This window comes from Platalea leucorodia (assembly GCF_965183815.1).
Source record: "Platalea leucorodia genome assembly, chromosome: 5".
NCBI lineage: Eukaryota > Metazoa > Chordata > Aves > Pelecaniformes > Threskiornithidae > Platalea > Platalea leucorodia.
In genome coordinates this window covers 17,393,938-17,410,860 of record NC_138827.1, presented here as the reverse complement: position 1 = coordinate 17,410,860, position 16,923 = coordinate 17,393,938, and the positions used below count along the sequence as shown (strand labels likewise).

The 16,923-nt window shown below is 55.0% G+C and overlaps 1 protein-coding gene across 21 annotated transcripts in view; it reads left to right on the top strand.

The window, feature by feature from the left end:
* The first annotated feature begins 75 nt into the window (after nt 1–75).
* LOC309591779 (hydroxyacylglutathione hydrolase, mitochondrial) overlaps nt 76–16,923 on the top strand; it is a 19,669-nt gene continuing 2,821 nt past the window's right edge. The window contains exons 1-12 of one of the 21 annotated variants that reach the window (XR_014228425.1): nt 106–142; nt 663–704; nt 2,445–2,475; nt 3,990–4,171; nt 4,645–4,709; nt 5,590–5,707; nt 6,782–6,890; nt 7,851–7,954; nt 8,430–8,531; nt 9,014–9,093; nt 9,650–11,591; nt 15,232–15,296. Coding sequence is in view for 4 of the 21 variants with exons in the window: in XM_082314541.1 (XP_082170667.1) it covers nt 13,247–14,159; nt 15,232–15,296; nt 16,012–16,120; nt 16,309–16,412; nt 16,596–16,697; nt 16,785–16,864 (1,373 nt within the window). In the remaining 17 variants the exon portion in view is untranslated. The other 20 variants (XR_014228427.1, XR_014228428.1, XR_014228434.1 and 17 more) reach the window with 20 other exon arrangements.

Sequence of the window (16,923 nt, the reverse complement as noted above, 5' to 3'; positions counted from 1 at the left end):
CGAGGAAGGAAGGAGGGGGCCGGGCGGGCGCAGCGCCGCCCCCGCCGCACGCCGGGCCGGGGCCGGGGCCGGGGCCGGGGCCGGGCCGCGCCGGCCGCCGCTGCCCGCCTCCCCGGGGCCGGCCGCAGGGCGGGGAGCAAAGGTAACCGGGCCGGGCCTGGGCACCGGGCGGGGCGCGCCGCACCGCACCATGCTCGGCGGGGGCTGGCGGGGCCTTGGCACCGCCCTGGCGGCTCTGGGAGCTGGGGCCCTGCTCCGAGCCGGTACGTAGGGCGGGCGGGCGGGCGGGCGGCGCGGCTCGCCCGGCGCCGGGGGTGCGCCCCGGTAGGACCCGCGGGGCCGGGCGGCGCCTCCTCTGAGGCCGGGCCGGGGCGCGGCGGGCCGGGGCGCGGGGCGATCTCCCCTGGCAGCGGGGCTGGGGTCCGCGCAGTGGCCTCCCTGCAGCCGGTAGCGGGGCGGAGGGGGCGTGCGATGCCCCCCTCGCAGCTGGGAGCGGGGAGCGGGCGTGCTGTGCCCCCCTGCAGCCGGGACCCGCAGGGAGCCGGGCGGCTGCAGGCACCCGGCCCCGGGGCTGCCGGTGGGGTTCAGCCCGGCTGCCAGCGGGTCCCCCGGCGAGCTCGGAAGTTTGACGGTGGTTTTTCTCTTCTCGTTTCCCGGCTCAGGGGTGCGCCGAGGTTTTTAAGCTGACTCACAGCCCCAAGTAGGTCAGTATCTGCTCAGCTGGAGCCTGTCTCTCTCGGTGGCTTTTTGCATCGTAACCCATCTGGGAGGCTCCTGCAGAGTTTTTGGGCTGCTAAAGCGCTGGTTGTTGCCCTGGGAGGACGGCTTGGGGGACGGGGGCTGGCATTTAAACTGGATTTGATGGATGGCAGACTGTATTGGCAATATAGACAAAAAACAAAACCAAAACTGTCTAAGCTTTGCATTTAAATTTAGGGCCTAAATTCTGAAAGCATCTCCTTGAACTAGAGCTTGGGCTTTAGCTTCACAGCATCTCTGGGAAGGCTTGCCAGAGGCCTTTTGCATCACTCCAATTTTAAGACCTGGCCTTAACAAGTGAGAATCCATTGGAGTTAACTGCCAGACTTGGAAACCCTGATGCTATCTTGGGAACAAGCGTGTCAAACCGAGTAACTTGCAGCTCATGAGTTCCCCAGGTTGCAGGGTGGGTGTTGCACCTTCCATGCAGGCTTTGCTCCCCCAGTGGGTGGGTGCGTGCCCTGCCCACGCTGGCTGGACCCGGCTGTGCCGCCAGCAGCGTGTGCTGGGTGGGCAAGTCGAGTGGGAGTTACCTGGGGTTTGTGGAGTCAACTCACATGGTATCGCGTAGAGCCACAAACTCGCTGGGTATCCAAAAAATACCTGCGTGCAGGGTATGTAAAAAGTGAATGTAGTCTGTCTTCGTATGAGGCAATGCAGGGACGTTCATCTGTGTGTTTATGTGCAGTCATTTTTGACTGACAGCCATGTTTGAAATAGGAATTTTCCACTCTTCTATAATAAAAAGAGTAAACCAAAATGCTAGGAAGAAAACATATGAAGCACCCCTTTTCTGAGGGAACCTACTGTTAAACTGTGCTGCTGCCTGCTTGCCTTCAGTCTCCAGCATTTATGTGATAACATTAACACTTCCCATCTGCAAGCCCTTCCGTCTTGGCGACTCAAGCTGCGCTAACAAACCGTTCCAGAAAGCCGAAGCGTGTGATTCAAAGGCTGCTGGTGTTCTGCTCTCCCCAGTCCTCTCTGCTTCAGGCGTGAAGTCGGGAGGGACGCGTCACAAAACTGAGCAAAAATGAAGTCATTGGGCATTAATTTTGGAGCAGACCTGCGTGCATTACAGCCGTCCTGAAATGATCTGTGTTAGTGCTGGGCCAGAGCAGGGGCTATGTGTCGCTCGGGGAGCTTCCTTGAGCAGAACGAGGTCCGAGAGCAGCACTGGGCGTGCGTGAGAGCGCTTCTGGTCTGCTCGCTGAGGGGGCAGGCTGGAAAGGTGCAGCTTAGCTGCAGATGGGAATTCAGAATGAGTTTAATACTTTGTGGATGTTTTCTCATTCCTTCATTTAAATTATATTTTGGAAAACATTTCCTTATGTGGTGTAGCTTGTTTGTTTATTTTGCAAGCGTTGTGTTAAACATGCAAAGAAATTTTGGGATCGTGGCCAAGGTTAGAAATGGTTCATAGGAAGAAAGCATTTTAAGTATGTGAATAATTCCTTTGACTTGAAGCTGAGGTTGTGTTTTCTTTTGTTTTTGTTTTGGTTTTTTTTTTTCCAGTTAGCATCTAGCATGCAAACAAACATGCAGTATATATAGCTCTTGTGACTGATAGCATCCAAAGGAAAAGTGCTTCGTGTGAGGGAGCAGTTAAAGAGCAACTGATTTTTGTTTTCCTGTCAAGGAAGAGTAAGGGGTTTTTGTTTGTTTGTTTTGTTCTTTTTTGAAAGGACTCTTCTGCTCCAGAGGAACATTCAGCAGGTACGGATGCTTTTCTTAATACTACGTATCTTCACTGTCAAATACCCAGTGCATGCCTACACTGTTGTGCCTTGAGGTTTCCTTTGCAGCACTGTGTTTAATTTTACTGCCATCTCTCCTCCTTACCTCCCTTTTCTCATAAACAAGTGAAATGGTGGAGGTAGAAGGGGAAGAAGTTCTGGGCAGGACAGTTGTACCCGAGGGGCCTTACAGCTCCTGCTGCCGTGGGTCTGGGTTTGCAGCAGCAGGAGCTGCATGCCTCAGTCAGAACTTGGATCTCAGTTTTGCAGCCTTGTTGGTCCCATCGGTCTGTGGAGCTGCAGGGGGCCCGTCCGTGTTGGCTGCGGCCTGTCCGTGGGGCCTCTTCTCTCTAAAGCAGGCTCTTATCAGGGGCGGGCAGGACTGACCTGTTTTGGGAGAGTGGGGCAGGTTGATTAGGAGCGTGGTGACCCCTCCCTTTGGCACTGATGGAGGTGACCAAGCACCCAGCGTTGGGAGCCTTAGGGCTAGAGTCAGTGGTGCAAAATGAAACAGCAGCTGAGCCAGCACTGTTCAGACCAACACAGTCACCTTCAGTGGTGTGTGAGGGCCTTGGGCGTTACGACAACTGATTTCTGACTTGCAGAGACTGACACCTCCTTCCCTGTGTGTGTATGGACCCATGCCTGAGTTGCAGGGCTCCAGCAGTGGAAGAGCTTGACCTCTTTGTTTCCCTTCCTTTTTTTTTTTATGGCAGAGCCTCTTAGGGCTTGGTTGTTTCTTTAAGAACTGCATATCTGTGAGTTGAACAGTGGAGCCCAGGTTATTTGTATCTGGAATTAGATTTGCTTCTTGGATCTGATTAAACATTTAACCAAAAGCAAATAAGAAAGCACTGCTGTTGCATCATGGTAGCCTGTGAGCAAGAAACCTGCCCACAGCGTGTGCCTGGTACCTGGCCGGGTGGGGAGCCTTGCCTTCCACGCGGAGAGCTTGTCTTCTCTCCATGCACTGTGCAGGATGTGATTTCCCCAAGTAATGAACCAGATACTCCTATTCTAGCAGTGTGTGTATTTCTGTATTTCTCCTTTTTTGTTTTTCCCCCCTCCTTTTTTGTCTTTTGGCTGTAAAATGGCCTTTTGTGCTTTTTTTGCAAAGTCACTGTCCTGGGCTGACCTTTGTCCAGCTGTTCCCTCTCCGTTCTGCTTTCCTGCCCCTTGTTATCTTCTTTCCAATTGAGGTACAGTGCTTTGCCCGTATGAGCACATCTCTGGGAGCAAAGTGTCCCATCCCTCTTTGGTGCAGCTGTAGAGCACCAAGAGCCTACCACGCTGTGGGGCACAAGGTGACACAGCCAGGCACTAACGCTCTGTCCCGTGGTGGCCTCTCTCCTCTTCCTCTGAAGGAGGCAGGTTGGGCTGTCCATACCCTTCCTTCTCTGGGGCCGTGGGCTGGGGGACCTGCTGTGCTCTGGGCCGGTTGTTCCCCTCCTTGGGCTAACCTGAGGTTTGACCCTGAGGTTTTGGGGTCCCCAGGTCCAGCGCAGCTGCGAGCTCTCTTCCTGCACACAGAGCACGAGCAGAGGAAGTCGAAGACGGTCACACAAGCCGACATGAAGGTGGAATTACTCCCAGCCCTCACAGACAACTACATGTACCTCCTCATCGATGAGGAAACGAAGGAGGCTGCAATAGTTGATCCTGTGCAGCCCCAGAAGGTAACGCTGTCTGCTGCCCTTGTGAGCGGGGTGCTCACTGCTGCAGCTCTGGGAGATCCTTCCAGGTTGCCACATCCACAAGAGAATTAGTCACACGCTGACTCAGGCGTGGGGGAAAGGCAGGAAATACTGGCCATGCATAGGTATGGACAAGGCTTCACAGGCACTCTGCTTCTGGGCTCAGGCAGCTTGTCCCAGACTTCAAGGGTTATTGACCTAATTTTGTTTTTTGTCCTTAGTTTGATGTAATGCAGAAAAGAAGAAGTGGGACTGAGGCCTTAGTCATGGCCAGCTGGATCAGAGACCTCATGTCCTGACCTGTAACTACAACTTGGAGAGGGATGAGCTCTCTGCAGAGTTGCTGATGTGGCTCTCTCAAACCTTGGAGCAGTTGTGTCCAGGTTATGCCAGGCACTGGGTGTGCTGTGAAGTCATTTCATGTGAGTTGTGATGCTCTTGCCCTGTGCCTGCAGGTTTTGGATGCAGTCAAAAAGCACGGCGTGAAGCTGACCACTGTCCTGACCACACATCATCACTGGTAACTATCTGCTGTAGTGGGATCCTTCCTCCCTCTGCATGAACACAAGTAGTCAAGAATTGTTGCTTTTCTGGATCAAGTTGGTCTTCTCTAAGCAGGAGCTTAGGTGTGAGGAGAAGGATCGGAGCTCAGGAAGTGTTCCCTTGGGCTTGCTACTAGCAGATGGGTTGTCTAGACTGCAAGTTCTGTGTGTCAGCGCCTTTAACCTTTAAAATGCCGGCTTCTTCCAGGTGGCCAGTGAAATAAAAGTGTGTGAAGGTAGCTGTGGAGTGCAGGAGGGAGCACGCTCACACTGAGGTGCTGGGACATGCCTGTAAGGCGTGCTGCTCACAGTCAGCAGTTGTGGGAGGATTACCTGGGTTGCAGATTAACTCTGCCAGGGACGTAAAGATGAATGTTTTGCTTTAGCAGTTTTGCAGTGCTGAACCTGAGTAACCTCTCCAGTGGGTCATAGTGGAGCCACGTCTGTGGCTGGAGAGCCAGCCCTGATCTGGCAGGACCAGCACCCTGAGCGAATGCTGAGCTATTTGGACATCTGTGTGCCTGCTCCACAGTGCCTTGTGGGACACTGAATTACGTACCTCCCAGTTATCCCAATCTCTCCCTGTCCTAGTTACTGGAGGGTTGACTATGAGCCCCTAAGGCTGGTGTTTCCCAATTAAGTATGAACTCGTGGGGAGTTGTTTCCCCTCTCACTGCCCTAGTTACTGGAGAAATTATCTCCACTCATGTTGATGTGGCATATCCTTTGATATGAGGACAATGTTAGATACTGGGAGAATAGTTGATCAGAAATGATCACCTGGAGGTTACCATTGCACTATGAGTTACAATAAATTTGTTTTCATCCCTGAGCAAATCCATTTTTCTGACCTTCTAGGGACCACGCTGGAGGAAATGAGAAGCTCGTGAAGATGGAGAAGGGGTTGCGTGTGTATGGGGGAGACAGCAGAGTCGGAGCACTGACGCAGAAAGTGTCTCACCTTACATCACTCAAGGTAAAGGGAGTGAGCTGCAGGACTCAGTTGGGGGCATCTCTGGTCTATGTCACAGCTTTAGAGCTGGACCAGTGTGGTCCAACTTGAGTTAATATTGTGGTCACAGCTCTTTTACCTTTTAACATCTCTCAGATGTAGTTGATAGTTTAACTACAGCTTTCACCCTTTTCCAGCCCTGTGAACCATAAACCCTCTGTCTTGTTTTGGCTGGTGATACTTAGTTGATGAGAACATTGGCATGGCTCAGACACCTGCATTGCCTGGGGCATGCTGGGTGACTGTGTGCTCCTTGACAGCTGCCTTTACTGACGTGGAAAGGACAGGGCTTATGCTCTGCTTTGAGCCTAGTTAGCACCCAACAAATACAAATTGTCCTCTCTGAACGACAGCTGAAATGCAGGGTGAAGAGAAAGTGGGCCAGCAGTGCTAGCTGCCTGCATTGCTTTTCCAGAGCTAAAGCAGCAAACCTTGTTGGAACCTAGCTGTTTGTTTACAGACGAGCTGGCAGATGACAAAAACTGCTGTGAAACGTGCTGGCTGGCATGAATGTCACTGCTAGTCTTGCAGTGCACCTTTGGGGGAGGCAGCAGCAAAGAAGGGAGCACAGAAATACATGGGAAGGTGTGCAAATTAGGGCTGTGGGGGAAACATCCCCTTGGCCTCATGAATGTGTTTAATCCTTCCCTTTTCGTGACTGTCATCCACTTCTTCCCTTCGGCTTCATTTTTGTTTGGAGCTTTTTACACTTGATTAACTTTGTTTAGGATTTTGTGTTGCTCTGGATCTGTTGGCTCTTGTTGCCAACCAGACGCTGAGTCACTCTGCATGTAAATGAAAGAATCTGGCAGTTCTCTTTGTCGCAACACCTGCTAGGAGGAAACAGCTCCCTTCCAAGTCCCTACCATAAAACTCTCTTGCTGGACTCTCCCAGGAGCAGAGCTGATGTTTACTGGCCAGCTATGTGAGAATTTGCCTGTAGGACTAGTAGACCATTGTAATAGTTGCGATTCTTTTCTAACCATACAAATGCTAGCAAACAGTAGCTAAAGCTCTAGTCTTCTGCCTTCTTCTCAGGTGGGATCTCTTAATGTGAAATGCCTCTGTACGCCGTGTCACACTTCTGGACACATCTGTTATTATGTGACTAAGCCAAATAGCTCCGAGCCACCTGCTGTTTTTACAGGTGAGGAGTTGGGACGTTACATTGCCGGCAGTCTGTGTTGCAAAGAAATAAGCTACCCCTCTGCCTGTGTGCTCCTGACTCTGGATGTGCATTCATCCCTTGCTGCCAGCGCAGCTGGTTAACATCCACATCTTGCCCCCTTACCAAGAGCTACCAAGTAGTAGCTGTAGATGACACTGGTGAAACTCCTCTGGGTTTGTAAACTATTGCTGGACGCCCTGCAAGCAACATCAACTCAAGCAACTCATGGATGGGTCCTACATCTAGCATTTTCTTCCTTGAAACAAGAGCTGTTGTTTTACTGTCCCAGGCCAAACTGTGGCTTGATTCCAAAACCTGTTGCTTTTCCATAGACCTGTACTCATATCTGTAAAAAAAACTGAGAGAAGAGAAAGTAGGGGAGTAGGAGAGGGCTGGTGCTCCATCTTTGGTAGCCAGGTTCTGGATCCTGTTTTGGAGAGTAGGGTTCCCCCTTCCCTGAGACTGCGCCCAGTCTCCCCAGACTGCCATGTCATCCCTCTCCTGATGGGTGTTCTCCAGAGCTTGCACCAGCTGCTGCATGGAAGAAGTAACGGCTTAAGCAGGATTTTAGGGAGCACGGGGGAGAAAATGCAGAGGCGACTCATCTTTGTTCAACTTCATAGCAAAGAGAACAAGTGTTCCTTGTCCACTCTAGAAAGGACAAGAGGGGACAGCAGACTGCCCACAGGTAGGGAAGCGCTGGCATGGTTTGCCTGGCAAGGCTGTGGGGTTTCCCGCATTAGAAGTTGCATTTGCCACGTGGGTTTACGTAGCGCTGAACCCGTGTGGGGCAGCAGCGTAGCCTGGCTCTCCTCGTGCCTTCCGCTGAGCTGCAGCGGGGACAGCAATGGCAGGACTGAGCCCTCGGGGGACGTGTGCTCACGCTTTGGTGTGAGGAGCCTTGTCTGGTCCTGATGCCGTGTCACGCCTCCCTTGCAGGTGACACGCTGTTTGTGGCCGGTTGTGGGAAATTCTTCGAGGGAACCCCAGAGGAAATGTACAGAGCGCTGATTGAGATTTTGGGCAGCTTGGACCCCAAAACGGTATGAACCTCTCCTTTTGTGCTAGTAAGTTAACCGGCCAGAAACTATGACATACAGCAAAGAAACTGCCTTCCTAATAATATTGTTGTTCAAAGGGAGAATTTGTCACGTGTTGACGGAATGAATGCTTACATCAGGAATTGTCTTTGATACTGAATAACTGGAGTCCTGTGGGAAGGAAATGCCTACCCCAAATACGTTTGTGCTTTGTGGGGAAAGAGTAGAGGCTGCTTGTTAAAACAAAGGCTAGCGAGCTGGAACGCCTGGGCTCTTTCATCAGGCTTGCTGTTAAATTGGCAGATAGTACTGGTTGGTAACTCCTGGCACTTCTCTGCATGTCTCCAGTGGAGAGTGTCGTGTGTCCTGGAGGGCTGACTCTCTTGTTCCTGCTGTGCCATAACATTGATGATGGTACCTGGCACTCCACCTTGTACCTTCAGTGTTACCAAGTGTCACTCTTCCTTTTCCTTCCTAGAGAGTTTACTGCGGTCACGAATACACGATCAACAACCTCAAGTTTGCTCGACACGTTGAACCCAATAATGTCAGTATCCAGGAAAAGCTTGCTTGGGCCAAGGTAAGCCAGTTCATCCTTTCCCTAGAATTGCTGGATGCTGTCATGGAGGCAGTGCCTCTCTGAGGAGGTAGAGGAGAGAGTACAACGTTGGGGAGAAAGAGAGGCTGCAGGAAGGGAGTTCACAGCCAGGCACTGCAGTATGTTGTGCATCCAGGGGAGCAACGTGTTGGGGAACAGGGTTTGTGTGTGGCCCAGAGAAGATGGTTTGCTGTCTGGTGGAGATGTGACTCTCCCTGGAAATTTCTTGGTACAATTACAGGCTGATGTCCACGTCTGTCTGGGAGGGTCAGCTCTGTCCCGAGTCTCTTCCTGCACACCTCAGTGCTTGTCTGTCTGTCTGTGTGCGTGACCCTGGGAAGGGCCTGGCCTGAGGAGCAGCTCAGGCAGTTAGGTGCAGCACTAACCCTGTATAGTTAATATACAGGACATTTCTTGTTCACCAAAACATTCCTCATCAAGTAGAAATCTTTCCCTTGTTACAGGCAAAGTATGACAGCGGTGAGCCAACCATACCCTCCACCATTGCAGAAGAGTTTATGTACAACCCCTTCATGCGAGTGAGGTATGGAGGAGATGTGGGTGTGGGAATGGTCCTTGTGTTTGGAGAGGGGATGTGGGAAGGAGGACGTGTCCAAAAAAGGGCCGTAAGCGGGAATTACTCTCCTGCCTCGCACATTCCTGTTGTGATGCCTTCAAGACCCTCCTTAAAACGTCTGCCTTCCAAGAATAAGTACAATAAAATGTACTTGCTGTCCTGGCAGAAGCTTGCTGCAGTGAAATTTGAAGGGTTGTGGTGAGCATCTCTGCCAGTGCTGAAGTCCCTGACGCAGGAGACGGAACAATCTTTCTTGTGTAATTATGTTCCTTCATCAAGCAGAGTCTGGCAGATGGGCGTGGCAAAAGATGCTGTTCAAGGCACAAGAGTGTTTGCAATTTCCTCTTGCCAATGAGCCTTTAAACCAAGGGAGCTGATAAGCCTGTGCCAAAGCCCTGGGTCTTTGATCTTTAAGTGTAACATTTCCCCTTGATGCAGGCGAAATGTGATAGTAGTGACTTCATATATGAGATTTGATCTTGCAGTCTTTGCATTTGCTGTCCCTGGTGTTCCCTCCTGGCAGGGAGAAGACAGTTCAGCAGCACGCCGGGGAGACTGACCCCATCCGAACAATGGGTGCCATCAGAAAAGAGAAGGATAACTTCCGAGTCCCGAAGGACTGAGCGCTCTGCCTGGATCACTTTAACGTCAGTTTCAGTGTAATTTAGACTATTCGGATATTTTAGGAGTTGAACCTTCTGTTGTGGTTGAGACAGTCCTATTTAGGTTTATATTTTGTTTTGATTAAGGAAAAAAAAGCACTTTTCCCTTGTTGAGATGTTTTACAGCCTATTTATATTATGACAAAGAATATTTATCCTTCTATTGCTGGCTCTCAAACTGTCACATGTGTCACATGCAGATCATTTTACAAGTGTTGGTATGTGGCTCAGAGTCTGGGGTGGGGAAGGGTCAAACCTAGAGGTCTAGGAAAAAAGCTCCTGTTATTTTTGTAAGAACCTGATTTGAATGCAGACAGTGGGACTGTGGCCCGAGATGTCTTCATTTAAAACAGAGACAAAATGCAGTAACTATATTGCCAGCTGCGAAGATTTGAACTTTTCTTCCGTGCTGCTACTTAAACTCTTCTGAGTCTGTCGCTTCTGGCTCCACTAAAACCAGTTCTCAGTGACAGACCTGCTCTGCTACCACCAGTTCAGGGCTTAGTTTATGAAGTACGCAGGGTGGCCTGGCTGTGGGAATGGCACATGGGGACTGGCCAGCTTTCCTCTTCTGTCTGACGTTCCTTGTTGTGGACTGCAGTAGCTTTTCCAGGCAGCGTGCTGGCTTAGAGATTGCACTGTTTCTTATTCCCTTTGATTCTTAACTTAAGCCTGTTTGCATGTACCTGCTTACTGCTCTTACGTGTGATCTGTATGTTACTTGTATTACTACCACACAAACGAAGAAGGGATTTGTCTGCTGGTTCAAAATCCTGAGGAGAACTTACCTAGTGGCTAACTGCCTGTCTAACAGCGATGAGATCCTCCAAAGGATGCCTTGCTGCCGATACTCAGAGCAGCTGCTTTGTACCTTCCTGTGAGTAATGTGGCAAAGGAGCATTTATTAGCTGGGCGCTGTTCCCCAGCGAGAGGGCAGCTGTTCCGGTGAGCACGGGCAGTAGCCGTGCGGGGCCTGGGGGGCTCCAGCTGACGGGCCTGACTTAGAGCAGATGCTGCGTGCTGCTGGGGTTGATCACCCGCCCTGCAGCCCCTGCCTGCTCCAGCCTCTCCGCTAGAAAGGCTGCAGAGGGGATGTTACAAATGGTGAGGGCGTCCACATATTGCCAGATTAAACAGGGCTTGGATCTCTGACCCCCTGAGAAACCACCTTAGTGTGGCACATTTCTTTTTCTTGGTTGGTCTGTGGGGCTTAAAAGCCATCTCTGTTCTTGGACTAGTGCTGTATGACCCCAGTCTGCATCCGGCTTGAAAACTGCAGAGAGGGAACTTCCCCTGGGGCTGTGTTTCTGACGGGGGAATAGTGTGTCAAAGTGGATGAATGGGATAAACTGGGGGAAAATAAATCCAGGTTTTCAGTGAGTGGGTCACCCCCTCCCACACTTGTCATCCTCCAGCTTGGTGTCTTTAAACAAGCGATGTACATCTGAGCGAAGGGTGGTAGGACCCAGCCTTGCGGGCTTGGCCTCTGCAGCTTTAATACATCTTCCTCCTAATTATATTTTCTTCCTTGTTTCTTGGTCTCGGCTGCATACTGCAGATCTGCTCAAGTACAAGAGATTTTCAAACAAATGTTTTGCGGCTGAAACTAACAAAAGATTCAAACGATTTTGGTTCCAGTTTCTCACCCTCTCCCCAGTGCACGTCAGTAAGTAATGCCACGATGGAGTCCGTAACCGCCTGGGTGTCACCAGCGTAACTTTGGTCTTGTTCCAGCCAACACACGGAATGGCAGCGTATGAGTGGGATTTGGTGTAGCACCGTTCCTTTATTTGCTTTAAAAAGGTAAATTTTATGTAGTTCAGAAAGAAAAGTGGTACCTAAAACTTTACTGCCTCCTTAACTTGAACGCTGTGCTGCTACAACGGAGCATGACTGTACTGATGGCTGTTTGACAAATGAGCAAATAAATAACAGCTGTAAACCGAGCATTGGTGGGGCGGTCTGGAAGAAGGAGATTTCTTTATCTCTCAATTTTATTTATTTATTGTACTAGCAATTGAAGTCAACCAACTGGAAGCATCTCTGTACCTAATCCTGGGGGAAGCAGGTGGTATTTTGGGATCTTTCTGGGGCTTTATTCAAGGTCTTGTTACAACTTGACTTGGAGTCAAATCCAGTTGGCGGCCGGTCACGAGTGGTGTTCCCCAGGGCTCAGTGTTGGGGCCGGTCCTGTTCAACATCTTCATTGATGATCTGGATGAGGGGATTGAGTGTACCCTCAGTAAGTTTGCAGATGACACCAAGCTGGGTGGAAGTGTCGATCTGCTGGAGGGTAGGAAGGCCCTACAGAGGGACCTGGACAGGCTGGATCGATGGGCCAGGGCCAACTGTATGAGGTTCAACAAGGCTGAGTGCCAGGTCCTGCACTTGGGTCACAACAACCCCATGCAACGCTACAGGCTGGGGGAGGAGTGGCTGCAGAGCTGCCTGGCGGAAAAGGACCTGGGGGTGTTGGTTGACAGCCGCCGGAACATGAGCCAGCAGTGTGCTCAGGTGGCCATGAGGGCCAATGGCATCCTGGCTTGTATCAGGAATAGTGTGGCCAGCAGCACCAGGGAGGTGATAGTGCCCCTGTACTCGGCACTGGTGAGGCCGCACCTCGAGTGCTGTGTTCAGTTTTGGGCCCCTCACTACAAGAAGGACATGGAGGTGCTGGAGCGTGTCCAGAGGAGGGCAACGAAGCTGGTGAAGGGTCTAGAGCACAAGTCTTATGAGGAGCGGCTGAGGGAGCTGGGGTTGTTTAGCCTGGAGAAGAGGAGGCTGAGGGGAGACTTTATCTCTCTCTACAACTACCTGAAAGGAGGTTGTAGCCAGGTGGGGGTCAGTCTCTTCTCCCAAGTAACAAGGGATAGGACGAGAGGAAATGGCCTCAAGCTGCGCCAGGGGAGGTTTAGGTTGGATATTAGGAAAAACTTCTTCACCGAAAGAGTAGTCGGGCCCTGGAGCAGGCTGCCCAGGGAAGTGGTTGAGTCTCCATCCCTGGAGGTATTTAAAAGATGGGTAGATGTGGTGCTCGAGGACATGGTTTAGTGGTGGACTTGGCAGTGCTAGGTTAATGGTTGGACTCGATGATCTTAAGGGTCTTTTCCAACCTTAACGATTCTATGATTCTGTGATTCTAGCTGTGTTTTCTTTCTGAAAGAGCAGAGCGTGTTCAGCGCTTGTTTCCTGCTTGCAAGCGCCGCTCCCTCCTTCACAAGGGGCATTTGGGAGACCGCGGTCAACCCCGAACTGGGGCTTGTGCCTGGTTGGGAAAAGAGCCAGGGCACGGCTCTGCTCCTGCCTGCCCCGCGCCTTTGGTGATTTTGGGGCTTGAGTAGTTCGGAGGCTGTCTGTCCCTGGAGCTCTGGCTTAGTCGTGCACGAGGCCCAGGACCTCCCTCCCGCTGAACAACAGCGCCGGTGTCCAGGGCTGATCCGTACCATCTTGTGCCGCCGATGTTCCCAGCGCCTGGTGGGAGCTGGCAGCCCTCAGGGACGGGAGACCCTCGTCCCTCTCATTTTAGCACCTTGGTGGTGGGAGAAGTGGCCATTTTTGCAGGCCGGTGTGCAGCACCTGGCTGGCCTGTGGCGAGGGCGAGGGGCCAGGCCGCAGTTTTGGGGTCTGGCGGGGGGGAACACCGTCTGCCCCAGCCTTCCTCCTCGCCGGGCTCCCCTGCGCCTTCGGCCTCGCCAGCCTGGGTGCTGGTGGGACCCGGCGGGTGGCAGGATGGGCCGTGGGAGCCCAGGGTGAGATGTGGAGCGGGCGTTTCACCCCTCCGCCTCCCACGACGGGGGTTCGCCCCTCCTGCCTTGCACCGGCAGCGCCGGGAGCCGCGGTGCACCGCGACGGGACGGGACGGGGGGGAAGCCCCCACGCACCGCACCGGCGGCCGCGCGGGAGGTCACCCCGCCCCACGCAGCGCGATCCGCCCCGCACCGCACCGGCGGGGGCGGGACGCGCCTGCCCGCTGCGGGGAGGGGCCGCGCCGCGGCGCCCGGCCGCGCCGCCCGCAGGTAGCGGCCGCGTCACGCGTGGGCTCCGCCGAGGGTCGCGCTGGGGGCGAGGCGGCGGGGCCGGGACGGGGCGGCCGCACGCCCCCGCGTGTCCTCGCCCTGCGGCTGCGTGGGGCCGGGGCCGACCCCCGTTTTGCTGCGTGGGGCCGGGCCCCCCCTTGTTTTCCTGCGTGGGGCCGGCCCCCCCGCCGTGTTCTGCTGCGTGGGGCCGGGCCCCCCCGCGTCCCGCGGCCGGCACTGCTGAGGGACCATGAAGGTGAAGGTGATTTCTGTCCTGGAGGACAACTACATGTACCTGGTCATCGAGGAGAGCACCCGGGACGCCGTCGCGGTGGACGCCGCCGTCCCCAAAAGGGTGAGAGGTGCTTTGTCCTCGGAGCGGCCGCTGCCCCGCCACGTCCCGGGTGGGCTGCGGGGTCCCACTCGGGGGACGTGCCCGTGGCGGCGGCCCCGTGTGGGGTTGGCATGCGGGGTCTTCGCGTGCAGCGGGGCGCATCCATGCGCGCGTGGAGCATCCCACCGGCGGGGTCGAGCCCTGTTCAGCCCCCATGGAGTGGGTGGGCGTGTGCGAGACCCTGCTCCCACCCACCCCTGGGCCGCAGGGGGGTTTCCATGTCACCTTAACTGCTGCCTCCCAGCCCGCTCCGTGCCGGAGCTGGAAGCCTTGCAGACCCCAAAGCAAGTGAGAATAACCCAAAATAGAGCTTTGGAGCGTGTCTCCCATGTGAAGTCCCGTTTTCCGAGAGCCAGCCTGCAGCCGTGCGGCTGGAGGCAGGCAGGGAAGGCAGTGGCCGGGGTCGCCCCTTGCTGCTGTGACCCCCGTGGCCCCCCTGCCTGGTGACCCCCTTGTGCCACCCTCAGCTGCTGCACATCATGCAAACACTGTCGCAGTTTTTAAGCGTTTCTTGCTGACTCGGACGTTTCCTTCCTCTTTGAGGAACGTAATCAGGAGCAGCCAGAGGGTTTGTTAGTAGCGCTGAATTTTAAGTTGGCATTAAAAGCCTCCTGGCAGCCGAGCCGCGGGGTTGGCAGCCCCACACGGGCCCTTGCTGTAGCCAGGATGGGTTGCATGGTCGCCATCTCCCCACTGTGGTGGTGACCCCGTGCGTGGCCTGTGCCGCACCTCCGTGCTTACGCTGTGAAAGCACCAGCCATAAAATGCTGCCGTTCCCGTGGGAGCAGCATGTTCCTGTCCGCCTGCTCCGCTCTGCATGATGGGGTCCGGCGCGGGGAGCCGAGCCTTCGTCCCACTCTCAGCCCTTCACTGCTCAGCAGGTGTTTTTCAGTGCTTTTCTCTGCCCTGGTCTGCTGGGCCTCTCGCCTGCAGAGCGGTGCCGTACGGGACAGATCCTGCGCCGGGACGGGCACGGTGCGTGTGTTGCCTCCTCTCTGCGCGCTCACTTCCTTCTGCTCTGGGTCTGTTTCAGTTGCTGGAAATCATCAGGAAGGAGGATGTGGTGCTCAGAGCGATCCTCACCACCCACCACCACTGGTAAGTGCTGCTGGTGCGAGCCGGGGGCCAGGGGCGGCCGTGCCCGGTGTGGGGCTGGGTGCCCATTCCCTCCTCTGCCGGCGCAGGGACCACGCGAGGGGCAACGAGGAGCTGGCGAGGCTCTGCCCCGGCCTGCGGGTGTACGGCGCTGATGAGCGGATCGGGGCCCTGACGCACAAGGTGACCCACAACCAGGAGCTGACGGTGCGTGGCCGTAGGACTGTGGGAGCGCCCTGGGGCTCAGCCCCCCATGCGCGGATCGTGCCCCGCGGGGCTGGCGCAGTGCCGGGCCGGCGGGGAGCGGAGCTGGGCCATGGCACAGTCCCCAGCGGTGCGGCACTGCACTGGGAGCTGACAGGGTTGGTGCCTGGCCGGCGCCGTGCTTGGGCTCCCTGTGTCCTGGGGTGATTGCCGATGTGGCACTGTGGGTTTGGGGCTGGGATGGAGCACTGGACTGGAGGAGAAACCTCATCCCGTTCCCAGCCCATTTGGGATTGCGCTGGGGGACCCAACCTTCTCCTGGGACCCCGCTGCTAAGTGTTGTCGGAGCAGATGTGCAACCTGGGACTCGCCCAAACCACCATCCCCTGGCATGTCTGCGACCCGCTGAGCCCCGAACAGGCGACGCTGTGGGGCTTAGGGAGGTCTGGGGGAGTCTGGCTGCCCGTCAGGGCTGGGGTGACCCCAGCGGGGTCCTGACCCTCTCTCCCCACAGTTTGGGGCCATCCGGGTGAGGTGCCTCTTCACCCCCTGCCACACCTCAGGCCACATGTGCTACTTCATGTGGGAGGACGGCTCCCCGGATGCTCCGGCTCTCTTCTCAGGTATCCCACCCTGCCGACGTGCACCCTGTGGGTACCGGGGACGTGGGGCATGCTGCCTGCATGCTGCCCGTCCCCCCCATGCTTGGCGCTCACGGGGCGAATCCAGTGCATGGGGGGTCCCACCCGGCACCCGAGTCCCTGGGAGCGGGGCCAGGGTCCCCTCTGTTCCCAGACCCCTTTCCCCACAGGTGACACCCTGTTTGTGGGAGGCTGCGGGAAGTTCTTCGAGGGGACGGCAGAGCAGATGTACACCAACCTCACCCAGACCCTGGGGGCTTTGCCGAAGGAGACGGTGAGTGCCCCACATCTCGGCCCCAGCCTGGGGAGGGACCCCAAAATCAGGAGGGGGCTTGAGGCTGGCACCACTCAGGAGGCAGCACCCATCTCCAGGGCTGGGGCTGCAGCGGGACCAGGATGGGTTGGACCTGGTACTGGGAACATGTGTGACGCCAAGTGCTTCCCGCTGGCATTGCAGAAGGTGTTCTGCGGCCACGAATGCACCGTCCGAAACCTCAAGTTTGCCTTGAAAGTGGAACCGGAGAATGAAATGGTGAAGAAGAAACTCGCGTGGGCCAAAGTAAGTGACTGTGCCCCTGCCGGGGTGGAGGCGGAGGGGGGTTGTTGGATGCCGGCGGGTTTTTGGATATCTCTGGTTCCTCGGCAGCAGCGGGATGACGAGGACTTGCCCACGGTGCCCTCCACGCTGCAGGAGGAGTTCCTCTACAACCCCTTCCTGCGGGTCACGTAAGCAGCGCCGGGGCCTGGGGGGTGCGAAGGGCCCTGCCGCAGGTCAACCCTAAACC